The sequence below is a fragment of the Onychomys torridus genome, chromosome 7 (assembly GCF_903995425.1).
Source record: "Onychomys torridus chromosome 7, mOncTor1.1, whole genome shotgun sequence".
NCBI lineage: Eukaryota > Metazoa > Chordata > Mammalia > Rodentia > Cricetidae > Onychomys > Onychomys torridus.
In genome coordinates, this window is record NC_050449.1 from 102,719,034 (window position 1) to 102,746,389 (window position 27,356).

The window sequence follows — 27,356 nt, forward strand, 5'->3', positions numbered from 1 at the left end:
GTTCACGTTGAAAATCACAAGTTCAGGGTCTGGCAATAGACACAGTAAGGGGATCCTTGGCATCTCTCACTGTCTCCCCATGGTCTTTACATGTGACCTCTCTAGAAAAGCAGATTCAAGGCCAAACTTCTCTCAAAGCCTTACGAGCACCAGGCAGAAATGCCTTTTACCATGCAGCTTTGAAGATCTTCTGCTATGTTCTTGATCCAAGCACTTACATAATGTTGCCACATCTGGTGGTTCAGTCTGAAATCCAAGCTATTTGGAAGGCTGAGACAGGGAGATCACAGGTTCAAGGCCTACCTAGACAACTTATTGAGACTCTTTTTCCAAAATAAAAAGTTAAAAGAAGGATGAGGGATAGCTCAGCAGCTCCGTGATAGGGCATTTGCCTAGCATATGTGAAACCCAGACTTAATCTCCCTTGCTGAAAAATGTGTGCATCTGTCTGTCTGTGTGCACATGCATGTGTTGGTGGGTGTGTGTTTTCCTTAGTTTAAGGAAGAAAAAAGTCTATTGTAATCTTTCAATGAATGTCAATGTGAAGTTGTGGGACAAATATGTGGGTTGTTCTATGACCTGAGATAGTCTGTTGGCACAAATACTGTTTTTATATCTTTTTTTTTTTTTTTTTTTAGCTGAGGATTGAACCCAGGGCCTTGTGCTTGCTAGGCAAGTGCTCTATCACTGAGCTAAATCCCCAACCCTGTTTTTATATCTTGAATGCCTTTTTTTTCACCTTCCTTTTTTGCTGTTTTTGTTTTGTTTTGAGATGGGTTTTGCTATGGAATAATCTTTCTGTACATTGTGAAAATGTGTTGCTCTCATTAATTGTCTGATTGTCTGATAGCCAGGCAGGATTTTAGGGGTAGAGAGAATTCTGGAAAGAAGGGCAGAGTTGAGGAGTTGCCAGCTAGACACAAGGAGGAAACAAGAGGTGCAAGATGAAAGAGAGGTAATGTCATGTGGCAAAATGTAGATTAATAGAAATAGGTTAATTTGCAAGGCAGTGGTGGTGCACACCTTTAATCCTAGCACTTAGGAAGCAGAGGCAGGCAGATCTCTGTGAGTTAGAGGCCAGCCTGGTCTACAGAGGAAGTTCCAGGACAGCCAGGGCTGTTACACAGAAAAATCCTGTCTCGAAAAACAATAAAAAAAAAAAGAAAAGATAAAGAAATGGGTTAATTTAAATTGTAAGAGCTAGTTAGTAATAAGCCTAAGCTAGTGGCCAATCATATATAATTACTATTGAGTCTCCATGTTGGTTACTTGGGAACTGGAAGGTGGGAAAGAAAAGTCCACCTACAAGGTCTTATTATGTAGCCCTGGCTGTCCTGGAACTCTCTCTGTAGACCAGGCTGGCCTGAGCTCACAGAGATCTGCCTGCCTCTGCCTCCTGAGTGCTGGGATTAAAGACATGCGCCACCACACCCAGCTCTCACTTTCCTTTTATAAGGAGATTTTTGCTCTCTCAACACCCATAACAACCATTCTTAAATCTATATTACAACATCTCCTTGAGGCTGGAGAAATGACTCAACTGTTATGAGCACTTAACCTGTAGGTCCTGCAAAGACAGTTCTTTGATTGGCAGTTGGAAGGATAGGGCTGTTGTGGTGCTCTGAATGTAACTGACCCCCATAGGCACATAAGGAGTGGCACTATTAGAAGGTGTGGCCTTGCTGGAGGACCCGTGTCACTGGGGATGGGTTGTGAGGTTTTTGATGCTCAAGCCAGGCCCAGTGTCATTCTCTCTTCCTGCTGCCTATCAATCCAGATGCAGAACTCTTGGGTCCTTCTCTAGAACCATGTCTGCCTGCATGCTGCCATGCTTCCAGCCGTGAGGATAATGGATTAACCTCTGAACTGTAAGCCAGCCCCAATTAAATGTTTTCCTTTAGAAGAGTCGCCATAGTTATGGTGTCTCTTCACAGCAATAGAAACCCTAAGATACCAGCATTTGATTTCAGTTTTGTTTGTTTGTTTTGACAGGGCCTCTCTATGTAGCCCTGGCTGGACTGGAACTTACTATGTAGAACAGGCCAACCCCCTACTCATAAAGATCTGCCTGCCTCTACCTCTGGTATTTTGGAATTAAAGGTGTATGCTATCACACCAGGCTAAGTCCTGTATTCTTTTTTAATTGTTTTAATCTATTTATATTTTATGCACATTGGTGTTTTGCCTGCAAGTATGTCTAGATGAGGGTGTCAGATCCCCTGGAACAGGAGTTAGACAGTTGTGAGCTGCCATGTGGGTGCTGGGGATAGAACCCAGGTCCTCTGGAAGAGCAGTCAGTGCTCTTAACTGCTGAGCCATCTCTCCAGCCCCTAAGTCCTGTATTCTTGACTATACAAGTCTGGAGTAGGATTTCCAGAACCCACACAAAAAGTTAGGCATGGGGGGTATATGCTTGTAATTCCAGTGATGGCAAGATGATCCCTGGGGTTCACTGGCCAGCTAGTCTGACCTCCCTGGTGAAGTTCCAGGTCTGTGAGAGACTGTCTCAAACAGAAGGTAGATGGCGACCACAGTTATTCTCTGACCTTCACATGATGGAGAGAGCAGACACCCACAAGTTCTTCTCTTCCCTCAACATGCACACATCGTAGCAGGAAGGTGCTCACAATCATCCCCAATAAATAAATACATAAATCAAATAAAAATATATATAATTAAAAGAGATGTCTTAGGTCATCCTCTGCTACATAGTGAATTTGAGACCAGTCCTGACCTACAAAAGCTCTTGTCTCACTGGGCAGTGGTGGCACACGCCTTTAATCCCAGCACTCTGGAGGCAGAGGCAGGCTGATCTCTGTGAGTTCAAAACCAGCCCAGTCTACCTAGGAAGTTCTAGGCTAGCCAGGGCTTCACAGTGACACCTTGTCTCAACAAATAAATAAATGAGTGAATGAATAAATAAATAAACAAACAAATAAAAATAAAAATCAATCTACCAACATTAAAACTAAATGAAGAAGAGCCGGGTGGTGGTGGCGCACGCCTTTAATCCCAGGACTCAGGAGGCAGAGCCAGGCAGATCTCTGTGAGTTCGAGGCCAGCCTGGTCTACAGAGCTAGTCCAGGACAGGCTCCAAAGCTACACAGAGAAACCCTGTCTTGAAAATATCTTGAGTTAATATTTCCTTTGTTCTATGACCTTAAGTCCTAAAAGGACCATTTAAAGAGAATATATCTCTTTATTTCTTTTGACAAGGTCTCATCTACCATAAGCGACCCTCAAGCTCACTACATTGCTAAAGGATCTTCCTGCCTTTACCACCAGGTGCTGGGATTAAGTGCACAGCACTAAGATTGGTTTTCATGGTGCACTGGGGATTGAACCAGGGCCTCTTGTATGCTAGGCTAGTACTCTACCAACTGAACTACACCCCACCAGGCTGTGTTTCTTCTCCAATTGTCATGAGGTTGACTGTGATGATTAGCAGATGTGGGACACTTTTTGACTATTAAAAATATGAGGGGTCCTGAAAAACAAAAAACAAGCAAACGAGAAGTATGGGGAGTGGCATGGCTAGTATATGATGTTGAATTACCAGGTGCTTTCACGGATCCTGGAGATGGCATTTGCTTTTCATAGCTCCACACTTCTGTAGGTACGCTTTGAGGCTATGAAAACACAGCTCCTGCCAGACAGTGGTGGCCCAGGCCTTTGATCCCAGGAGGCAGAGGCAGTGGATCCCTGTCAATTCAAGGCCAGCCTGGTCTACAGAGTGAGTTCCAGGACAGCCTGGGCTACAAAGAGAAATAAAAAAAAAAGAGAGAGAGAGAGAGAGAGAGAGAGAGAGAGAGAAAAGAAAAAGGAAGGAAGGAAGAAAACACAACTCCTTGTAGCTGAAGTTCCATGAACTTTTCTGACATTCCCCACCCCACCCCCACCTCCTCACCCCCACCCTATGTTAGCAAAGAATGCCCAAGCCTGGGACGCCAGTTTGGTCAGGTGCTATCAGGTCATAGCTTAATAGCAACTAGACTTCAAGCAAGAAAAGAAGTCTATAGACCATGAAAATGCCCCAACCCAATTATCACAGGAGTCAGAAATGAGAGCGCCCTAGGCTGTCCCCATGGCCTCCTCTAACTAAGATACCCAAGGCCTTCCGCTCCCTTAACTGCTTCGGCCTCCAAATCAGCGAAGCCCTCTAAGAGGCCTCTACAGATGGGGTCGTTTCTTTCAGGGCTTCGAGTGGTGGCAGGCTCACAGCACGGAAGGGCTGAAGAGGCCCTGGTGTTAGCTAGCACTGTTCTTCCAAGTGCTCTGGCAGCTGCGGGCCCCTCCTGCCTCCACCACCCCCGGGCCAGTGGCCACCAGCTCCTCACCCCTGCTTCCGAAAAGCCCATTCATGGCTTCTCTCAAGGTCTCATCCCAAGCCTGCCTCCCCTGTCTACACAAAGCCACCCTTTCTTCCCAGGGATCCAGGTGGCAGTTGAAACTGTAAATAGTGACGTCTCTTCTTGTGGCCCCATAAAGCCCCCAAAGGGCAGCCCAGACTGGAGATCAGCGTTGTCTGTGCGAGGCGCCAAGGAGTCAGAGGAGGGCACCTGATCTCCATTTTAGCCAGAACAGAGCAGAACTCCCCAGAGCTGAAGGGCACGTTACAGACAGAGCCTCTGGACTTACAGACAAGACACAGACACAGTTCTTACCCTCAGCCAGAGCAGTGAAGACTCCTAGCTGTACGCCTGAGTGGCTTGTTGGACTTGCCTACTGCTGTCCCCTCCAGGCCTCAAACTCGCCCTCGGCTGGCTACTGATGAGTTCTATCCTCAGCCTTCGCGTGGTGCTCAGGACCTGTCGCTTTTGCAGATTTCAGGCAGGACTCCACACCTCCTGGATTCCTGTTCCACCTCCTCTAAGGCAAGGCAGCCAGTGCTGTTGGCTTCAAGGCCGACAGAACTGCACACCCACCACTTTGCTTCCGCCTCCTCAGCAGCAGGATGCCCAAGGCCCTGCCTTTGTCTCCTAGTCACACTGCCTCAGACCCTCTTCTCAAGCGTCACTGACTCACTGTGTGAGTTCTGCCTGTCACCTCAGTGAGTGTTGAATCCTGAGACTACTGCTCCTGCAGCTAGAACTGGGTAGAAAAATCATTCCGGGGCTGGGAAAGCAGCTCAGGAAAACGCTTGCTTGCTTTGCAAGCATGAGGACTTGAGTTGGATCCCTAGCATTCCTGTAATCTCAGTGCTGGGGAAGTGGAGAGAGGGAGATCCTTGCCAGCCTACCCTAACTGGCAAGTCTAAGATCCCAGTAAGAATTCCCGTCTCCTCTGGCAAGATGGCTCAGTGAGTAAAGGTGTCTGCTGCCAAGCCTGATGACCTGAGTTGGAGGCCCCAGGATCCATATGATGGGAAGAGATAATCAACTACTGTAAGCTGCCCTCTGACCTTCACACCCAAGTTATGATATGTAATAGGTTTTCTGTACCCCAGTAATAGATTTCTCCACTGATGCAGTAAGCCAGATCACCGGATTAAAAAGTAAAAGACCAGGTTTATTCTGAGCAAAGCAACTCCCGGGTGACTCCTCCAGCCCCCAGAGACCGAGGTAGGAGAAAGAGCAGGAAAAAAAATCACATGGCTGATCTAAAGGAGGGAGCTTAAATACCCTGTAGATGTGGGGGTGATGACATGTCCGCCACAAGCTGGGTTTGTGCCCAATTACAACACTTTAGGTGGGGATTGGGCAACTGGAAGCTTCAGGAGAGGAGCTACTCGCCATTGCCAAGAATACAGAACTGGATTTTTTGGCAGTTTTTTGAGAGAGCAGGGTTTGGAGAGAGAGAAATGGGGCTGAGCTGGAATGCTGAACAATTGCACATACCTCCCCTTCCACCCAGTAAACAGAACATGTCTTTTTTTTTTTTTTCTTTCGGTTTTTCAAGTCAGGGTTTCTCTGTGTAGCTTTGGAGCCTGTCCTGGATCTCCCTCTGAAGACCAGGCTGGCCTCGAACTCTAACTCACAGAGATCTTTCTGCCTGCCTTTGCAGCCTGAGTGCTGGGATTAAAGGCCTGCACCACCACCACCTGGCTTCAGATGCATGTAATTAAAAAAAAAAATTAAGAAATCTTGACTTAAAAAACAAGGTGCTGGGGTTGGGGATTTAGCTTAGTGGTAGAGCGCTTGCCTAGCAAGCACGAGGCCCTGGGTTCGATCCTCAGCCCCAGAAAAAAGAAAAGAAGGAAAAAAAAAGAAACAAGGCGCTCTGCTTGTAAGATGGCTCAGTAGGTAAGGGAGCGAACCTGACGGCCTGCATTTGATCCCTGAGACCCACATGGAGGAAGTAAAGACTCCTGAAATTTGTCCTCTGACCTCCACAGATGTACCACGGCACACCTACATCCATCAATGTAATAAAAATTTAAGAAAAAATTGCATTTTTTTAAACTTTTTTTTTTTTAGATTTATTTATTTATTATGTATACAGAAGAGGGCACCAGATCTCATTACAGACGGTTGTGAGCCACCATGTGGTTGCTGGGAATTGAACTCAGGACCTCTGGAAGAACAGTCGGTGCTCTTAACCTCTAAGCCATCTCTCCAGCCTATAAAAAGTGCAGGTCCCCCCCCCTCGCCACCCCCCAGCTGAGGACTGAACTCAGGGCCTTAGGGCTTGCTAGGCAAGCACTCTACCACTGAGCTAAATCCCCAACCCCATTCAATAATTCTTATGTTTATGTATTTAGGCATTCAAGGTCCTCCCAATACATTAATGAGGAAAAGAGGCAAAAACCCCTGCTCTCTGGGGCTGGAGAAATGGCTTACAGTTAAGAGTACTTGCTGCTCTTCCAGAGGACCCAGAAGACCCAAGCTATCCCCACAGATGCCTTCTAAAGAGATCTGGTGGGCAACTCCATGCCTATCACATGATATATTCAGCAAGGGCTTTGTGGGCTAGACCAAACTGAGTTCATGGAAGTTTGCCCTGCAGATCCATGAGGAACAAACAGGCTTAGGACAAGAGGTGTGGATGCACCGAGGCCAAGTGGTCCTGAATGGAAAAAGTGAGCTGCCAGATAGCAGGGACCAGATGGTCACCTGAGGTCCCTGGCTTTTACTTTGAGAGCAAAAACATGAACCACTGAGGGCGATAGACAGCCTGTAACAGTAGCGTCCCTGCTGGCCTTGAACTTGCTATGGAGAGCAGGCTGGCCTTGAACTCACAGAAATCCTCCTGCCTCAGCTTCATAAGAGAAGAGCTAAAGGTCTGGAGAGATAGCCAAGAGTGCATAGTACTCATCTATGTTCATTAGATCCAAGCTCACTTCCCAGAACCCCGGTATGAAGTGGCTCTCAACTGCCTATACACACACACACACACACACACACACACACACACACACACACACACACAAAGTTAAAAATAAAAAAATAAATATTTAAAAGAGAGAAAAAAAAAAGCCCAGGAATGGTGGCACCCACCACATGCCTTTAATTCCAACACTCAGAAGGTAGAGGCTCTGAGTTTGAGGCCAGTTTGGTCTACACAGCAAAGGCCAGGGCTACACAGAGAAACCTTGTCTTAGACTCTCCCTCCCTCCCCGCAAAAAAGAGGCATACTAAGAGAGCTGGTGGAGATGGTTCGCGGGAGCCACACAGTCAGACACACAACCTCTGTTTAATAAATCCTCTCGATTTGTTGACTTGGCACCATTAGCCAGTGTCTGCTGCCCTCTGGTGGGCATGTAGGAAATGGCCCCATTTGCTTCCAGCTTTCTTTCAGCCAGCTGCGGGGTTACATAGGTTCACCTTCCACTCCATCCCAGACAGATCGTTTAAACAAATGCTATTCCCAGGAGATAAACAACATGAAGAAAGGCACCAAGAGTGTTTTCCAGAATGGTGATTTCAAGGGCACAGTCATGGGTGGAAAGGCTTTGAAATTGAAGAAGCCCAAGGCTGTCTTCATCATCCTTTCAGTATTGAGACAGGATCTCATTGTGTATCCCTAGCTGGGATGTCTACACTCTATGTAGACCAGGCTGGCCTCAAACTCACAGAAATCCACCTGGTGCTGCCCTTGGAGTCCTAGGATTAAAGACATTCCCAGTAGTTTGTTTTTGAAGATTTAATTTAATTTAATGTGTGCCAGTGTTTTGCCTATATCTAAATATGTGCACCACATGTGTTCCTGATGCCTGTGGGGTCAGAGGAGGGTGTCAGATCCCCTGGAAATCATGTGGGTGTTGGGAACTGAACCCAGGTCCTCTGGAAGAGCATCCAGCACTCTTATCCCTTGAGCCCACTCTTTAGCCCCATCTATTTAGATGTTCTAATGTGTATGTGTGCATGCCAATGTGTCTGCCAAGTGCGGATGCTATAAAGAGTCCAGAAAAGGATATCGGATCCCCTGGAGGTGGAGTTACGAGCAGTTGGGAGATGCCTAACATGGGTGCAAGGAACTGAACTCGTGTCCTTAGAAAAACTGCAAGTGTTAACTGGTGAGCCACCTCTCAACCCCCTGGATAGTCTCTGAGTGAAGACTGGAGCTAAGGAGGTGGGGAGACAATGACACTGACCATTCTTAGGACAGCACACCAGAGAAGACAGCGACACGAGAGACTGCAGTCTGCACAGCGTCACCTCCAACTTGAGGGTGTGAAGATGCTCCCCAAGGCCAGGGAAAGACTAAGGGCCAGAACTAGGAGAAGGAGGGAGTTTTCAACCTGATAAATCACAAGATAAGCCCCAAACTAACATCTTATTTCATGGTGAAAAACCAACTGCTTCCTCTTAAAATGAGAACATGACAAAGATGTGTACGTTTTCACCATTTCCTGCCAATGCACTTAAGCAAGAAAATACAGCACCTAGATGAGAAAGGAAGAGATAAACTATCCTACTCACTGTCACCATGGTCATTTATTCAGAAAACCCCACAGGACCTTTCAAAAGCTGTGGGAATTAATGAGTTTGGCAAGGATGCAGGTGAATCAATATACAAAAATAGATTGTAACTGGGGATGTCCTTGCCTAGCTCATGTGAAAACTCCCTTGCAGCACATATCCAAAAATCAAAACAGCTGGAAGTATGGCTCAGTGGGTAGAGATATTTACTATCAAAGCCTGGTGACCTGAGTTTAGTTCCCCAAATCCACAGAAAGGTAAGAGAGAGCAGGTGCCACCAAGTTGTCCTCTGACCTCCACATGTACACAGTGGCACACTCACCCCCTTAATAGACATAATGATGACAACTGTGCCAGGCTTAGAATCAAATTCATTTAATCCCTGCACTAGGGAGGAAGAGTCAGGCAAATCTGTAAATTCAAAGCTGGCCTGGCTTGCGTAAAGAGTTCTTGGCAAGTCAGGGCTACATGATGAGACTCTGTCTCAAAAGCAAAAATAAAAGCAATCGCATTTCTGCATATTGCTGACAATATTTAAAAAATTGAAAACTTAAGAATACTATTTATGGTATGGTATTTATGGTATGGTAATCCCAGCATTCAGGAGGCAGAGGCAGGTGGATCTCTGTGAGTTCCTGGTCTACATAGTGAGTGCCACATTGGCCAGAGCTACACAGCAAGGTCCTGTCTCCAAAAGTCAAGAAATAAACAAAACAAAAGCCAAGCAAGACTGGAGAGATGGCTCATAAGTTGAAAGAGAGTACTGCTCCTAGAGAGGACTGGGGTTCAGTTCTCAGAACCACATTGGGTGGCTCACAATTGCCTGTAACTCGGGCGGTGGTGGCGCATGCCTTTGATCCCAACACTCAGGAGGCAGAACCAGGCAGATCTCTGTGAGTTTGAGGCCAGCCTGGTCTACGGAGCGAGTTCCAAGACAGGTACCAAAACTACACAGAGAAACCCTGTCTCAAAGAACCAAAAAACAATTGCCTGTAACTCCAACCTTGGTTCCAACTCTTCTTTTCTGTGGGCACTTACACTCATGTGCACATACCCATACACATATACATAATTAGGAATATAAAAATAAAATCTTTTAAAACAATAGAAAAAGAACAAAACAAAAACCTGGTAGATTAATTTGATGGTTTGTGACATTGTTTTGTTCAATAGAATAGAGACCTAGTTGTGAGTACCACAGTTGTTGTGGAGCAGTCTTTTTGTACACTGTGAAGATATATTGCTCTCACTGGTTTAATAAAGAGCCAAACTGGCCAATAGCCAGGCAGGAATAGGTTAGACAGGAGAGCCAGCCTGGGAAGAAGGAGGGGGATCACCAGGAGACAAAGACAGAAGCAAGATGAACTTGCTATGTGGAAAAAAGTTACCAAGCCATGTGGTAGTACAAAGATTAAAAAATATGAGCCAGGCAGTGGTGGTGCATGCCTTTGATCCCAGCACTGAGGAGGCAGAGCCAGGCAGATCTCTGTGAGTTCCAGGCCAGCCTGGTCTACAGAACAAGATCCCGGACAGGCACTAAAACTACACAGAAAAACCCTGTATAGTCGGAAAAAAAATTATAAAAAAAAGAAAGAAAAAATATGAGTTAATTTAAGTTGTAAGAGCTAGTTAGTAACAAGCCTAAGCCATCGGCTGAGTATCTATAATTATTAATAAGTATATGTGTGGTTATTTGGGAGCTGGCTAGTGGGACAGAAAGTCTGCCTACAGTCAGTGGTTACTTTTTCTTTGTAGAAATTTTAGGGGCTGGAGAGGTGGCTCAGCAGTTAAAAGCACTAGTTACTGTTCCAGGCCAGGTTTCAATTCCTAGCAACCCTCTAACAGCAGTCCCAGGGGATCCAGTGCCCTCTTCTGGACTTCGAAGGCACTAAAAACATCCATATACATAAAATAATTTTTGAGGTTTTTTTTTTTTTTTTTTGAGACATGGCTGTCCTGGAAATCACCTTGTAGACCAGGCTGGTCTCAAATTCATGGAAATCTGCCTTCCTCTCCCTCCTAAGTGCAGGGATTAAAATATGTATCACTAGATCCTGCTCAAAGAGCCCATTTTTGGCTGTAATTCTAAGTCATTTTGATTCAGAGAAGTAGGCCTTCATTTCCATCCCAAGTGCAGAGGTTCAGATCAGTCATTTTGTTCCTTATCTTAATCTTGTAGCTTTTGTGAAAATATCCAGGTCAATTATTGACCCTTTTACACACAGCTGTGTTTAACTTAGAGTTTATAAAAACATTGCTTCATTTACATTTCACCTGAACTAAATAGAATGAAAAAACAAAAATAAACAAAAAGCAAAAATTCACTTAAATTCCACACACCCTTTTCCAAATCCTATTAATTCTCCTTTCCCTTGGTAAGGGGCCCTAGGCATGCTATTTCCACAACTGCAATACAGGTTACCTTGACTTTGGTGAATTTGTTTTTCTCTCATGATCTGAGGGACTCAGTAGGTTAGAACAAAACTACATGATTTAAGCAGGACCCTCAGGGAAGGCCTCCAAGATACAGTGACATCTGAACCAAAGACCTGAAGGAGCGACTTAAGACCAACTGAATATTTGGCAAAAGAATCATCCCAGAAAGAGGGACTTCTCGGCAAAGACCCCGAGGATGGGCATGCAGGGTGTATTCCTACCACACTTTCTTTTTTTAAAATGTGTTGCTCCAGGCACAGTGGTGCATGCCTTTAATTCCTGCACCAAGGAGGCAGAGGCAGGCAGATATCTGAGCTAGACGCCTGCTTTACCTAGCAAGTTCCAGGACAGTCATTGAAACATAGACTGTCTCAAGGGGGAAAAAATGTATCTATATGGGAGTTTTGCTTATATATACCAATGTGCATGCCTATTGCTTAAAAAGGCCAGAAGAGGGCGCTCAATTGCCTGGAACTGAAATTACAGACAGTTGGGAGCTTCAGGCGGGATTTGGAATTGAACCTGGGATCCTTTGGAAGAGTAGCCCGTGCTCTTAACTGCTGAACCGTCTCTCCAGCCCCCACAATTTCTTAGTGAGGCCAACTCCGACAACTTCTTTAAAACCCTTTATCCATCTTTTGCTTTCCTCTACAGTACCTACAGAGAATGGACATTTCTTTTCTTTTCTCTTCTTTTTTTGTTTTGTTTTCTTGGGGTTTTCTTTTTTTTTTTTTTTGAGACAAGGTTTCGCAGTGTAACAGCTCTGGCTGTCCAGGAACCCGATTTGTAGACCAGGCTGGTCTCAGACTCACAGAGGTCTGCCAGTCTCTGCCTATCAAGTGCTGAGATCAAACGTGTGCGCCACCACCACCTAGTGAGAAAGGACGTTTTTATACTTATTTGTATTCCTTTCTAATTCTAATGATTTCTTTTGAGATTATAATTACATCATTCCCCCCTTCCCTTTCCACCCTCCAAGACCAGGGGCTGGGGGTGGGGTAGGGAGCCTGCTCAATGGAAGGTGGAAGCTGGCTCGTTCGCGCTAAGCCGCGCTGAGCCGATCAAGGGCTCGCTCTACGACTCCGCCTCTCTGGGACACACGCTCTCGCGCTTGCGCAGCAGCATCACAGGCCCAAGCCTGGTTGGCTGGCGCGGGGCTGTGGGTGGGATCACGCACGCGCACTTGCTCACATGCGAGTAAGGTCTCGTGGGTGTTGTTCTTCGGCCTTCATTCTCTCTGTAGAGCCCTAATTTCTCATCCCAGTTCACAATGTTCCCGGAACTCAACAACCTTCTCAGCACCACCCCAGACAGGATCGAGCAGGTAAGATGTCGGGCGGCCCGGAAGGGGGCGTGTCCCGGGAGCGTGCGGGAAAATTGCATCCGGAATGCCGCGCGGGAGGGGCTGGCGCATCTGCCGTAAACCCAGGGCGCCTGGGAGTTGTAGTCTGGAGAGGGCTCGCCGGGGCTGAGGTTGGATGCTTGGGCCTGCGTAAGATAGGCTTCTGGACCGCCCCGCGTGTTCTTAGCGTCCTTGTCCGCTGTTTCCAGCCCCCGGCCCCTGTACTCCGTGCCACCCTGGCGTCCAGAAGTGGTTGCAGAGCAGGCTCGAGAGGAGCCTCTTACCTGCCCGGAGTCTCCCTCCACCCTGGAACATTCGACTGGTTGCATGGAACACTGCTTCCACTCTTCTTGGTTCTGATGGTGTCTGAGAACTGTTAACATCTGGTTGCGCTAAGCATTCAGCATAGCCGATCCACTGTTTTACTCAGCCTCCTCACTCTTCACGGAACCTCAAAGTCCTTCACATGTTTTCGTAGAGGATACCTCTCCCAGCAGTGTATCCGTCTTATTCTATAATTTGCAGTGAACATACCACGTGTGGAAAGCCTTTTATGACCCCTATGTTGCCAGGCAAATTGGGAGTTTGAATAGATTCTTGTATGTTTTATTAGCCCAACAGTTCTTGTCTGTTCAGGCCTCCAGTTAGCTCTGCGAGTTACTAGGGCATTTCCCAGGTCCACCATAACAACAGGAAGTTACTGCAGTGGGTGGGGAAGGTACGTCAAGGCTGGCAGTGGGGTTTGGCATTTCATATGTGGGGAGGAGGCAGGGGGGCACAACTGAAACTCAGAGACATTGGACACGTTTACCTAAAGTTGACATGGCACTGAGATCCTGGTGTTCTTTTTTACGTACAGAAGTAGAAATGGCTGGGGCAGGTAGCTTGACACTGCAGAGACTTCTGTTTGTTTGTTTTGTTTTTTGAGACAGGGTTTCTCTGTGTAGGCTTGGATGTCCTGGGAGCTCTGTAGACCAGGCCGCCTTGAACTCAGAGGTCCAACTGCCTCTGCCTCCCAAGTACTGGGATTAAAGGTGTGCACCACCACCACCCAGCTAATAATTGATATTCTTTTATTTTTTGTCTTGTTTTGTTTTTCGAGACAGGGTTTCTCTGTGTAGCTTTGTGCCTTTCCTGGAACTCACTTGGTAACCCAGGCTGGCCAAGAACTCACAGAGATCCACCTGGTTCTGCCTCCCGAGTGCTGGGATTAAAGACGTGCGCCACCACCGCCCGGCGATTTTCTTATTTTTTGACATCCTGTATTTATTATTTTTAATTATGTATACTCACGTTTGTGTGTGCATATGAGTGCAGGTGTCTGTGGAGGCGTTATTAGATCTTTCTGGAACTAGAGTTAAGAGGCAGTTGTGAGCTGCCTGATGCTGGTATTGTTATATTTTAAAAACGGCAGGAAGGAGTCACACCATACAACAGAGCCCATGTAGGAGGTTTATTGAGGGGAGAGGAGAGAAGGGTGGGCAGAGACCCTTCCTGGGGATGAGAACAAAGGAACAGAAAGAAAGAGAGATGGGAGGTGCTGCCATTAGCGGCTGCAGCTGAGGTCTATCCTGTCAGGACCCCAAGGGCAGGCCAGTGCAGGTGCCTAGATGCTAACAAGTATGAGGAGCCAAATCTGGTGCCCGCAGGAGCAGTGTATCCCCTTAGCTTGTAAGTCACCTCTCCAGCCCTGCTTTTTTTCTGGTGTGGGTGTGGTGGTCAGTCCTCTTACCTTGTTTTGAGACAGTTGTTCACTTCATACACTGGCTGGCCCAAGAACTTTTAGAGGTTCTCCGTCTTTGCCCCCAGTCTCTCTGTAGAGGCACTGAGCTTCTGGGTCTGACTGCTGGGTCTGACGTTACTCGAGTTCTGGGGATTCAAACTCAAGTACCCAGGTCCTCATTATTGCGCACCCACCGTGCCATCTCCTTAATTCCGTTAATTTAGTGTATATATCGTTAACAAACAGTACAGAAATGTACACAATTGACTGGATTTTCTGCTGGAGTTCACCTCTTCACAGCAGGTCTAATTTACCTTATTTCCTTCTTAACTTTCAGGGGAAACTGACTCTGCTCTGTGATGCCAACACAGATGGCAGCTTTCTTGTACATCACTTCCTCTCCTTCTACCTCAAAGGTAGGCAACTCCCTGATGCGATAGAAAAGGAAACTCGGGTCTGGAGAGATGGCTTAGAGGTTAAGAGCACTGGCTACTCTCTCAGAGGACCCAGGTTCAATTCCCAGCACCCACATGATGGCCTTCAACCATCTGTAACTTCAGATTAAAACAAAAACCAGTAATTGTTTAGCTAAACCAGGTCAAAGTCCTTGTCACACAAGCATGGCACCCTGAGCTAATGTTTGCAGCCTGTGTGAGGGTGGAAGGAGAGAACTCACTCCACAAAGCTGCCCTCTAACTTCTCTGCATACACATCACGCATAAGTACAATAATAATTTTCAGTGCATCTTAGGGACTTGGGGTTGTAGCTCAGTTTGTAGATAGAGTGTTTGCTTTATACATGTGATCCCAGGGTTGAATTCCCAGCACCATATAAACCTAGTGTGGTAGCTCATGCTAGTAACCTCAGCACTCAGGAGTTAGAGGCTTGAGGATTAAGAGTTCAAGGTCAGAGGCTGGGAAAATGGCTTAGTGGTTAAAAGTACTGGCTGATTTTCCAGAGGATACAGGTTCAATTCCCAGCACCCACATAATGACTCATAATTGGGTAACTTCAGTTCTAAGAGATGTGATGCCCTCTTCTGGTCTATAAGGGCACCAGACATGTACTTGGTACACAAGCATACATTCAGGTCAAACACCTTGTATATACATAAAATTAATTAAAAAATAAATAGAGCTGGTGATAGTGGTGCCTGCCTTTAATCCCAGCACCTGGGAGGCAGAGGCAGGTGGATCTCTGTGAGTTTAGGGCCAGCTGGTCTACTGAACTAGTTCTAGGAAAGCCAGAGCTACATAGTGAGACCCTGTCTTGAAAAACCAAAAGAAAAAAAAAATAGAGTTCAAGATCATCCTGGGTTATATAGAGAACTGAAGACTAGCATGTGCTACCTGAGACCCTATCTCAAAATAAAGATGAGGGGTGTGTTGGTTTGATTAGGCGAGTCTATGAGGGCCATATGTGTTTGAATGCTTGGCCTGTAGGGAGTAGCCCTATTAAGAGGTGTGACCGTGTTAGAGGAAGTGTGTCACTGTGGGGGCAGGCTTTGAGGTCTCTTATATTTTTGGTTGTGAGACTAGCCTTTAATGGCTGAGCCATCTCTCCAGCCCGCTTTGAGGTCTCATATATGCTCAAGCCACCCCCAGTGTGGGTCACGGTTTGCTTTCTGTTACCTGTGGATCAGAATGTAGAACTCTGAGTCTCATGTCTGCTTCCTGCTCCCTAGCTTCCTGCCTGGATGACAGTGGGCTGGACTAGTGAAACTGTATGCCAGCCCCAATTAAATATTGTCCTTTATAAGAGTTGCCACCGGGTGGTGATGGTGCACGCCTTTAATCCCAGCACTCAGGAGGCAGAGGCAGGCGGATCTCTGTGAGTTCGAGGCCAGCCTAGTCTGCCAAGCGAGTTCCAGGAAAGGCACAAAGCTACACAGAGAAACCCTGTCTCAGAAAAAAAAAAAAAAAAAAAAAAAGAGTTACCGTGGTCATGGTGTCTTTTTACAGCAGTAGAAACCCGAACTAGGACTAGTGGGGAGATGCATCTTAGACTGAAATTCAGCACAATCCTATCAGGGTACAAGGCCTCTGGGTGTTGTCTAGCCTATCTCTCTGCTTCTGTTTCAAGGAATGAATTACTCATGTCTGGGTGTAAGCAGAGGATTTGTTTAAAAATTCAGTTCATTTTGTTTTCTAGCTAATTGTAAAGTCTGCTTTCTGGCGCTCGTCCAGTCCTTTAGCCACTATAATATCGTGGGACAGAAGCTGGTGAGTATTTCAGCCCTCGGTAGTGACATCTCTTCTCAGGAGCATGTGTCGTGCATGGGCTGAGGCTGGCCTTTTCTGTTTGGGTTGTGGAGAACCTAGCAGAGGAGGGTCTAAGGAAATCTCAGGACCATGCACCCCCTATTGAAAGGATTAAAGCAGAGTCTGGGTGTGTTTTATTGAAAACCTATAGAACCAGACATAGTGTTTGTAAATGACAGCGGATCAAATCCTTCTTCTGGTTGTGGCCAGTTAAGGTTTTCTTGCCTAGCTGAGTGTGATAGCCCATGACTCTAATCCCAGCACTCACACTGAGACCAGCCTGGCCTACAGAGTGAGTTCCAGGACAGCCAGGGTTACACAGAGAAACCCCGTCTCGGGGAAAAAAAATTCAGAGTCATCCTCTACAACAGTTTAAGTCAAGGTCTGCTTGGCATAGGGGAGTCCTTGTCGTACACATCTGAAAGCAGAATAGGAATAGACGGGAACACTTCAGCAGGATTATGTTTTGTACCCTCTTGTTAGCCATGTAACTTCTGAAAGTTCCCCCGCAGGGCACAGTACTTCACTCCGTTTCTTGTCACCTGTAGGGTGTCAGCCTGACAGCAGCGCGGGAACGTGGGCAGCTTGTATTCCTGGAGGGCCTCAAGTCCTCAGTGGGTCTCTTCTTCCACACTCAGGAGGCGCCTCATCCCCTGCAGTTCCTCAGGTCAGACTGCACAGCTGGTAGGTGGGGCCAGACGAGGGCAGCTGTGTGTGGGATTCCTTCTGCTTGTTGTGTGGGACAGCGGATGTGGCTTCACAGGGATGAGACACTTCCCTTGGGTTGCTGCGTTTCAGATAGCCCTTGGCTGTTATTGTGAAGCCGATGGTAGATGGTGGTCCCCAGAGCTATAGCAAGCGTCATTTGCAGCGAACAGTGGTACAGTGAGATGCTTTGCTGTTTCTCTGGTGGTGACTCATGCAGAAGCTAAGGGTTATGGCCAGTGACCTGTGTGTATAAATACAATGTTATTGGAACATAGATAGCCACATTTGCTTGTCAGCTCATTGTCCCTGGCTGTTTGGCTTTATAGCAACAGATTGGATAGCTGAGGCAGAGTAAATAACCAGCAAACCTAAATGTCTCTGGTGTGACTCTCTGATGTGACTCTCTGGTGTGACTCTCTGGTGTGACTCTCTGGTGTGACTCTATACAGCAGTCTCATCTGGTTTCATCATCACAGGTCTAGACTGGCTGTGCTGTGCTTTTCAACCTTCCTAAACATCAGCCCTGATGTGGCTGCTGTTCTTTCTCTCTCACAGAGGAGTCCCTGAAAGATCTCTCCCCACTGCCCTACTCTCTCACATACACCCTTATGCAGTGCTGGAATGCCTGTGTGTGTGACATCTTCCCTAGCACCCTGACTGCAGTGGCTCATTATACTGATCCCAATGTGTGGGGAGCTGGTCTCCTCATTAGTGAGGAGAGCCCAATGCCAAGGGGGAGGGTGGTTGCCCTGGGCACTATGCTCCCTTCCTGCTCTCACTGCTAGGAAATGACTGCTTGCAACATCCGTGGGGAAGGTGGAGGTGGGTTCGGCAGTGTGTGTCAGAAACACGTATACCAGCAGCCCACAGACTGCTACCGTCCCCAAGACACCTGAACTGCTGTTCAGCTTGTGTAGCAGCTCAGAATCTCCTGGGAAGGCTCTTTGGCTTGCCCAGTCGGACTCTTCTAGGTGCCATTGCTCTTGGATTGAGGCTGTAGGTATGGTTCTCTTCTTTTAGTTTATATCCTTCTTTTGAGACAGTCTCAGTCTTCCCCAGGCTGGCCTGCAGCTTCCTGTTGTCCTGCTTCTATAGTAGTTGGGACTATAGGCGTGGACCAGCAGGCCAGGTAGCTGATATCTCTTTAGGGCCCTGATTTTTTTTTTTTTTTTTTTCAAGACAGGGTTTCTCTGTGTAGCTTTGATGCCTGTCCTGGAACTCACTCTGTAGACCAGGCTGGCCTCGAACTCACAGAGATCCGCCTGGCTCTGCCTCCTCAGTGCTGGGATCAAAGGCGTGTGCCACCGCCACCTGGCTGTTCATTTTTTTGTAGCCTCTAAATTTTACCTTTGTACCCAGTAGGCCTCAGAAAATACTTGAATTGGAGTAAAGTAAAAGTTCGTTGTGTGTGTGTGTTGTGTTTTCTTTTCCAGTTCTTTGCTTCCTCCAGCCTTCCCTGGTGCCATTCTGTCCCAGATAAACATTTGCAGAGCTGGGCATGGTGGCACATGCCCATAATCCTAGCACTTGGGAGGTGGAGCAATAGGTAGTGAATTCCAGGTCAGTTCTTTTTTTTTTTTTTTTTTTTGAGCTGAGGATCGAACCCTGGTCCTTGCGCTTGCTAGGCAAGCGCTCTACCACTGAGCTAAATCCCCAACCCCCAGGTCAGTTCTAAAGCTGCCACCCAGCACTGCATAAAACTAGTTGTCATGTATGTGAGGAAACATTTAGGATGTGGAAGGATGAAGATCAGAAAATCAAGGTCACCCTTGATTTGACTACATAGTGAGTTCAAGGCCAGTCTGGGGTTCATGAGACAGTCTCAGCATAAAACAGTGTTTGTGGAGTGAGCTCTGGTGACTTTTTTCCTGTGTCTCTAGGGAGGCCAGTGCAGGGAACCTCCAGTTGCTGTATCAGTTTGTACAGGACACCCTGAAGCCTGTGGACGGTGGGGAAACTCCGTGGAAGTACCCGGTGCTGTTGGTGGATGACCTCAGTGTGCTGCTGAGCCTGGGCGTGGGGGCAGTCACTGTGCTGGACTTCGTGCAGTACTGCCGAGCCCTGGTTTGCTGTGAACTGAAGGTATCGAGGGGCTGCCGTTGGTCTTCTGCAGAGGTCTCTGAGAACCCAAATTGTGTGTTGGGCTGTCTGTCTGTCTGTCTGTTTGAGTTTAGCTTTCCTTTGGCAGGTCCAGAAATTCTTTGTTCCACCTTTCCTGCTACCCTGCTTGGCACTGCTAAACAATAAAGCCCTCAAAATTAGAGGCTGCCCAGCACCGTGGGACAGTGCTGTAGTCCTTGCCTGTGTGCCCTGTGGGTCCTTTCTTAGTGACTTTGAAGATCAGTTAAAGTCATGACTATAGACTCCTTTATGTTTTCTTTCCTCAGAGGTGAAAGTTCTGGGAATTGAGCCTAGAACCTTTCACTAAATCACTTTAAAAACAGCAAAGTAGGGCTGGGGATGTAGCTCAGTTGGCAACATGCTTGTGTAGCATGCTTGAAGCCCTAGGTTTGATCACCAGCACTGTATAAACTGGGTATGGTGATGTATGACTGTAACCTTGGCATTTGGAAGGCAGAGGCAGGAGGATGAGAAGTTTAAGGTCATCTTCAGCTGCATAGTGAGTTCCAGCTAACGAGTCATACATGGAATTCAGAAAGGTCAAATGCGGCTGTACCCGTGCTGTCCCATGCCTGTAGCCCGGCCCCCTTGGGAGTTTGTGGAAGAAGGGTTGTGAGTTTTAGGACAGGCAGAGGCGCTTGCTGCACAAGCCCAGTGACCTGAATTGGAGCCCCAGAACCCACATAAAGGGGAAAGGAGAGAACATACTTCACAAAATGTCCTCTGACCTCCACACGTGCACTATATGTGCCAGCACCCTCTCACACACCCCTACAGGCTCATAAAAACTTTAGGAAGAAAACCAAACAACTAAGTGAGGGGCTGAACATGGTAGCATATGTTTATAATCCTCAAACTTTGACTTTGAGGCCAGTCTGAGCCACATAGTTCCAGGCCAGCTAGGACTATGGCAAGACCGTGTCTCAAAGAAGAAAATAAAACAAGAAAAGACATTGAATGAGTGAGGCTTTGTATCTAGTGCAGTGCCTGGCCCACAGTGGTCACTTTCAGTGGGTGATGACATGGCCTATACGAACTTGTGGACATTGTATGAAGAGGCCAGACTCACAGAGTGCAGAACAGTGGTAGAGAGAAGTTGAATGTGTTAGCAGGTTAGGGGTGTGACCAATCGTGGGACTGAATGCACAGTCCTGCCTGGAAGCTGTGTTCTGAGACTGCTGAGACTCTTGGCTACAGTCACAGGGCCAGGATCCAGGTTAATGCAGAGAGAGAAGTGTGGAGCCGGGGAGGTGGAGGGGTTGGGGAAGAGAGAGGGAGGAGTTGAGAGTCAGCATGGAAGGAAGAAAAGGTAAGGGGCATGAAGACCATCTATTGGCCAGACTAGCCGGCCAGTAAGCTTCAGGAATTCCTGTCTCCACATACCTAATGCTCCACAGTGCCATGGTTACATGTGTACTGCCATGCCTGGCTCTTTTTGAAAGGCAGGATCCCATACCGTCCAAGCAGGCTGACTTTGAACTTGCTATGTAGCCAAAGGTAACCCTGAACTTCTGATATTTTTCCTTCCACCTCCTAAGTCCTGGAAACACAGATGTGTATACCACACTGGCCGCACATCTGCCTTTTTATTTATTTATTTTTTAAGATTCTTTTATCTTGCTGGGTGGTGGTGGCATACGCCTTTAATCCCAGCACTCGGGAGGCTGAGGCAGGTGGAGCTCTGTGAGTTCGAGGCCAGCCTGGGCTACAGAGTGAGTTTCAGGAAAGGCTCCAAAGTTACACAGAGAAACCCTGTCTCAAAAAAAACAAAAAACAAAAAACAAACCCAACTTTTATTTTATTTTTATTTTTATTTTTTGAGCTGAGGATCGAACCCAGAGCCTTGCGCTTGTTAGGCAAGCACTCTTCCACTGAGCCAAATCCCCAACTCTCCAACTTTTATTTTTTATTTATGTGTGTGTCTGTGTAAGTGAGTATAGAGGACCTTAGGGGCCAGACGAGGGCATTGGATCCCTTGGAGCTGGACTTACATGCAGCAGCTGCCAGACATGACATGGGTGCTGGGAACTGAACTTGGGTCTTCTGTAAAAGTAGTTACATACTTTTTTTGGGGGGAGTAGGGGTCTTTATGTAGCATTGACTGTCCTGGAACTAGCTCTGTAGACCAGACTGGCCTCGAATTCACAGAGATCCAACTACCTCTGCCTCCAGAGTACTGGGATTAAAGCCATGTGCTACCACTGCCCAGCCAGTTACACACTCTTATGCTGAGCTAGCCCTAGCCCTCATATCTTAACTTTTAAAAATTCTTTTTGTATACTAATAGCCTGGTGTTCATGGAGGCTGGAAGAGAACATTGGATTCCCCTGGGGCCTGAGCCACAGACAGCTATGGGCCACCATGTGGGTGCTGGGAATTGAGCCTGAGGCCTCAGGAAGAGCAGGTAGTGCTCTTAACTACTGAATCATCCCTCTACCCCACCCTACCCCCTTTACAGTCTTACTATATAGCCCTGGCTGTCTTGGAAACTCACGGTAGACCAGGCTGCTTCTGCTTCTCGGGTGCTAGGAACAGGTGGACCTCCATACCTAGCTCACACTTGATTCTGTGTGGGTGCTAGGGTTCCAACTCAGGTCCTCATTCTTTCACAAGGAGCACTTTACCTACTCTCACCAGCCACTGTGTTTTAGTTTTTAGTAGTCCCTGGGAATTGAACTCGGGACCTTGTACATGCTGAACGTGTGCTAAATTAAACTGCATCTGTAATCCCAACCTGTCAGTTTTTACCCCCATATGGTGCCAAGGTCAAATCTAGGGCCTCAAGCATGCTAGGTAAGTACTCTACCACTGAACTATATACCTCAAAACTGTCACTTTTTGTTGGGGTAGACCCTCCATTTCTGTTTGGCTAATTTTGCTTGGCCATTGGGACTCCGGTCACACGTGTCCTCCCTGTCTCCCCTGTGAGATCTCCCTACCCTGTGTCTTTTCTTGCTGGTCTTGGCTCCCTAGATTATCAGCATCTTCCTATCTTCTGGGCTCTTCTCCATCCTGTTAGCTGGTCTACAGTGAGTTCTTGGGAACTGTGGGCTGACTGAATGGTGCTTGGCAGAATAGTGGTAATTAAGTGAAGTTTTTAAAAACAAGAATTTGGCTGAGTGGTGGTGGTGGCGGCAGCGGCATGCACCTTTTTTCCCAGAACTCAGGAGGCAGAGGCAGGTGGATCCCTGAGTTCGAGGTCAGCCTGGTCTACAGAGCAAATTCCAGAACAGTCAGGCCTACACTGAGAAACCCTGTCTCAAACACCCACCAAACAAATGGGATGAGGAGAATGACGTCCTGCTGAGTGGCCTTAGTCACCAAGGCCACCTAATCCTGTGAGCTGAGGGCCTGGCCACTGGATTCTGTAACAACTTAATTTGGTAGTGGGGGTATGAACATGCCACAGACAACTTTCAGGAGTCCTTTCTCTCTTTCCACCATTTGGGCTCTGAGGGTTGAACTCGGATCATCGGGATTGATGGCAAGTGTTTTTACCTGCTGAGCCGTCTGGCTAGCCCCAGGCAGCAGCATAATATTCAGGAAGAGAATCCTAGGAAGACCTTGCTTTTAGATGACTCGAGTTGGAAGGGTAGGTTGGACTTGCAGGTGAAATTGTCCAGTAGATGATTGGAATTAGGGTCCGGTGCCCCTTAGGGGTCCTTCTTAGGAAGAAGCTGTTGTAGCAGTAGCAGCAGGGGGTGTGACCTGAGAGAGGATATGTGGAGACTGGGTGTGAAGACGCTGAAAGCCTGGCACCCATTTGGTAAGGAACAGGTTTCCATCTTGTGTCTGATGCAGGGAAATGTGGTGGCCCTCGTGCATGACAGCGAGAATGACGGGGATGAGGAGAATGACATCCTGCTGAGTGGCCTTAGTCATCAAAGCCACCTAATCCTGCGAGCTGAGGGTCTGGCCACTGGATTCTGCAAGGATGTACATGGACAGGTACACAGGCTGAGCTGTGGGCTGCTTGGGGTAGAAGGGAAACCTTGGGAGTCCTGAGTTTTGTGAATGTGAATCGGTGTCCTGCACCAGGCGGCATATAGACTCTTGGAGCAAGAAACATTGGAAACATTTTTCCTAGTGGTCTCTTCTGTGGCCAAAGTTCTAAAAAGGAGACAGTTGTCTAGAATGGATTACAGCTGTGCTATCGGATAATAGCAGGGTTCCTCAGTTACACTACAGCAGTATTTGCATTTTCTGTTCAACATAGTTCCTTCAAAAATAAAGACTTGGGGCTGGCAAGAGGCTGAGCAAATAAAGGTGCTTCCGGCCAAGCCTAACAACTTGAGTTGGATTTGGGAACCCACATGGTGAAGGGAGAGAATGACCCCACAAGTTTTCCTCTGACTTCTTGGTGTATCTTAGTGCGCAAGAGCGCGCGCGCATGCGCGCGCGCACACACAGACAGACAGACAGACAGACACACACACACACACACACACACACACACACACACACACAAATAAATTAATGTAAAAACTTTAAACAGGGCTTGAGAAATGGCTCAGGGCTTAAGAGCCAAGAGCACTTTCTGCTCTTTCAGAAGACTGGAATTCAGTTCCTAGCCTGCACATCTGGCATCTTACAACCACCTAGAACTCCAACTCCAGACAAACTGACACTTTTCTGGCCTTCACCAGTACCTTCACTCACATGCACATATACATAGTTAAGAATACATTTCTGGGTATGGTGGTGTACACCTGAGGCAGAGGCAGGTGGGTCTCTGTGAGTTCAAGGCCAATTTGGTCTGTATAGTGAGTCCCAAGCCTGCCAGGGCTACACAGTAAGATTCCCCCCTCCAATCTCAAAAAAACATTAACAACAAAAACAAAATTAAAAATAAATCCGGCACTTGGGAGGGAGAAGCAGGCAGATCTCTGTGAGCTTGAGGCTACCCTTGTCTACATATTGAGCTCTAGGCTAGCCAGAGTTGCATGGTAAATCCCCATCTTAAAAAAAAAAAAAATTAGGGCTGGGCGTTGGTGGTGCACACCTTTAATCCCAGCACTTGGGAGGCAGAGGCAGGCGCATATCTGTGAGTTCAAGGCCAGCCTGGTCTACAGAGCGAGTTCCAGGACAGCCAGGGCTGCACAGAGAAAAAGAAGGAAAGAAGGAGGGGAAACCTCCCAAAGGGAAGTACATGAAAATACTTTACTGCTTGTTTGTTTTGTTTTGTTTTTCAAGACCAGGTTTCTCTGTACAGCTTTGCACCTTTCCTGGATCTCACTCTGTAGACCAGGCTGGCCTCGAACTCACAGAGATCCGCCTGGCTCTGCCTCCCAAGAGCTGGGATTAAAGGTGTGCATCACCACCGCCTGGCTACTCTATACTGCTTTTCTTCGGAGGACTTTTTCCTTTTCTATGGGAAACAAGCAAACATAGCTGCTGTAAGGGAGAGGCAGACCTTGATTTTCTGTTGGCTGATAATCTTTATTGTAGAAGTTGGTCCCATTATCATATGACATGTCTGCCTGAGCTCTCATAGAAGCCTCAGTGGGAGGTCACCAGGAGGCCTGGGATTCCCAGTGGACAGGGACTGGGTGGCGCCCCTTCATTTTCCTCCCTCTCTGCAGCTGAGGATCCTCTGGAGGAGGCCGTCACAGCCCACAGCCCAGCGGGATCGAAGCCTCACTTACCAGTACAAGATACAGGACAAGAATGTGTCCTTTTTTGCCAAGGGAATGTCTCCTGCTATTCTGTGACCTGATTTGTAGACAGCTAAAGTGACTTTGGGTGGTTGGGGTGTGGAAGACTTCCGGCCTTTGGCCCACTCTGCAGCTCACTGTGGCCAGGGAGGATGGGTGGTGCCGTGAGGGTGCGGGTGCCTTTGTTCCCCAGGTCTCGGCCTAGGAAACAGTGAGGAATCTCCATGTGCCTTCTGCTGAGAGCTGCATGGTGAACCTGAGCAGAACGTCCTTTGGAGCATCCCATGTGACTCGCCTGCCTGTTTTTGGTGGCTGTGTCTTTAAGAGCCACTGCAGGTAGAATGAAGCAGTCAGGAAGCTGTCATGATTGGCAGCCATCCTGACTGACAACTAGGATAATGATTACTGGAATAAAGACGATTCCCACACCGGCTTTCCTGGGTTTGTCTCTTGTGTTTTGTTTCCATCTTGCAAAGGGACTTTTCCTCGAAGTCTAGTGAGAAAATAGGCTTGGAGAGGAGGTAAGGACATTCGAGGCCTAGAGCAGGCTGTGGATAATTGAATTGGACTACACACTTTCTGACCTGCATTCCTGGAGACCAGGGGCGGGCGTCCCCACCCCCATCCACTGAGGGTGTAAACCTGCTGCTTCTGTCTCTGCAGCTTTGTCCGTATGCTGGGTCCTAGCCGGCAAGAGTGCGGCGGTACCAGGGCCGTGGTTATGTGGACTCTGTAGGGCACGGGTGAGTATGGCTTGAGAAGGGTAAGGAAGTGTCTTGGGGCCAGGCTGGAAAGGCCTTGGTGAGTAACTAGCAACTTTCCTTTGAAGATGGTGGGGACAAGAGGAGGGAGTTCTTGGAACCAGTGTGTGTGTGTGTGTGTGTGTGTGTGTGTGTGTGTGTGTGTGTGTGTGGGGGGGGGTGGGAGGTGTTTGGGGGGGCAGTTTGAGACAAGGTCTCTCTGTGTAGCTCTGGCTGGCCTCAAGCTCATGGAGATCCGCCTGCCTCTGCGTCCGAGCGCTGGATTACAGATGTGTGTGCACTGGCTAAGAGGAGGGAGTTCTTATCCCAGCGTCCTGCAATGGCCACTGGTGCCACCTAGCTCTTAGCAAAGGTCACCTCAGAGGAACCACAAGGGGTGTTCTCTAAATGAGAGCATTGTTTTTACATGTAAATTATGTCACTAATATAATTAAAAACTGTAGATTGTGTGTGTACATATATATGCACCACGTCACACATGGTGTGGTGGTCAGAGAACAATGTTCAGGAGTTTTCTCCTTCCACCATGTGGGTTTCAGGGATCAAACTTGAGTCATCAAGCGTGGTAGAAAGTGCTCATAGCTGTGGACGGCCTCTCCTTTGTAGTCTCATTGGCCTGTTGGCTGTGGATCATGGTGTTCAGGGTGGTGCCTTAGTCCCTGTTCTTTTTTTTTTTTTTTTTTTCCAGAGCTGAGGACCGAACCCAGGGCCTTGCGCTTACTAGGCAAGCGCTCTACCCCAGTCCCTGTTCTTATAAAAGAAACCATTTCATTGGGGGCTTGCTTTCAGTTTCAGAGGCTTATTCCATCATCATCAGAGCAGGTCCGTGGTGGCATGCTTGGCGCTGGAGCTGAGATCTGTATCCTGGTCCACAGGCAGAAAGATAAGAGGGAAGGAGGGAGGGGATAGGGGAGAGGGAGAAGGAGAGAGAAATTGAGCTTTTGAAACCTCAATTTGATGTGAGTCCCTAGTGCTGACAGAGCCGGAAAATGGGATTGAATCCCCAGTAGCTGGAGTTGCAGGTGCTTATCAGTTGCCATTAGGTACTAGGAACCAAACCTGGGTCCTCAGCAAGAGCAGCTAGTGTTTTTAACCACTCAGCTACCTCTATAGCGAATTTGATTATTTTAAAATGGTTTATTTCAAGCAGGGCATGGTGGCCCAAGCCCTGGGGGAACAGAGGCAGGTGGATCTATCAGTTCTAGGTCAACACGGCCTACATGGTGAGTTCCAGGCCAGCCAGGGCTACACAGTGAGATCCTGTGTGAGAAAAACCAAAACATTATAACCTCAAACAAATAAACAAAAACCCAAAGATTTAATTTTAGATGACAATTATCGATATGCATGTGTTTTCTGTGTGAGGGCATATATACGAGTGCAGGTGTTTGCTGAAGCCATCTCATTCCCCAGAGCTGGAGTTAAGTTGTGAGCAGCCTGGTATGGATCTTCTGAATGAAACTCAGGTCCTCGGCAAGGGCAGTATGA

General features: G+C 47.5%; 1 protein-coding gene across 1 annotated transcript; it reads left to right on the forward strand.

Annotated features, from left to right (window-relative positions):
* Positions 1-12,461: 12,461 nt before the first annotated feature.
* Positions 12,462-25,540, forward strand: Elp6 (elongator acetyltransferase complex subunit 6). The gene is made up of 7 exons (XM_036193813.1): positions 12,462-12,621; positions 14,700-14,778; positions 16,515-16,585; positions 17,173-17,291; positions 19,213-19,414; positions 23,255-23,401; positions 25,036-25,540. Exons 1-7 carry the CDS (start codon positions 12,568-12,570, stop codon positions 25,162-25,164), a joined length of 801 nt encoding a protein of 266 aa, XP_036049706.1. The 5' UTR covers positions 12,462-12,567; the 3' UTR covers positions 25,165-25,540.
* The last annotated feature ends 1,816 nt before the right edge of the window (positions 25,541-27,356 follow it).

Bases quoted from the DNA above. Each gene is read 5' to 3' on its own strand.
- Elp6 (XM_036193813.1), top strand. From the start codon at position 12,568: ATGTTCCCGGAACTCAACAACCTTCTCAGCACCACCCCAGACAGGATC. The intron at 12,622-14,699 runs GTAAGATGTCGG...CTTAACTTTCAG, and splicing joins CCCCAGACAGGATCGAGCAG to GGGAAACTGACTCTGCTCTG. The intron at 17,292-19,212 runs GTCAGACTGCAC...CTGTGTCTCTAG, and splicing joins CATCCCCTGCAGTTCCTCAG to GGAGGCCAGTGCAGGGAACC.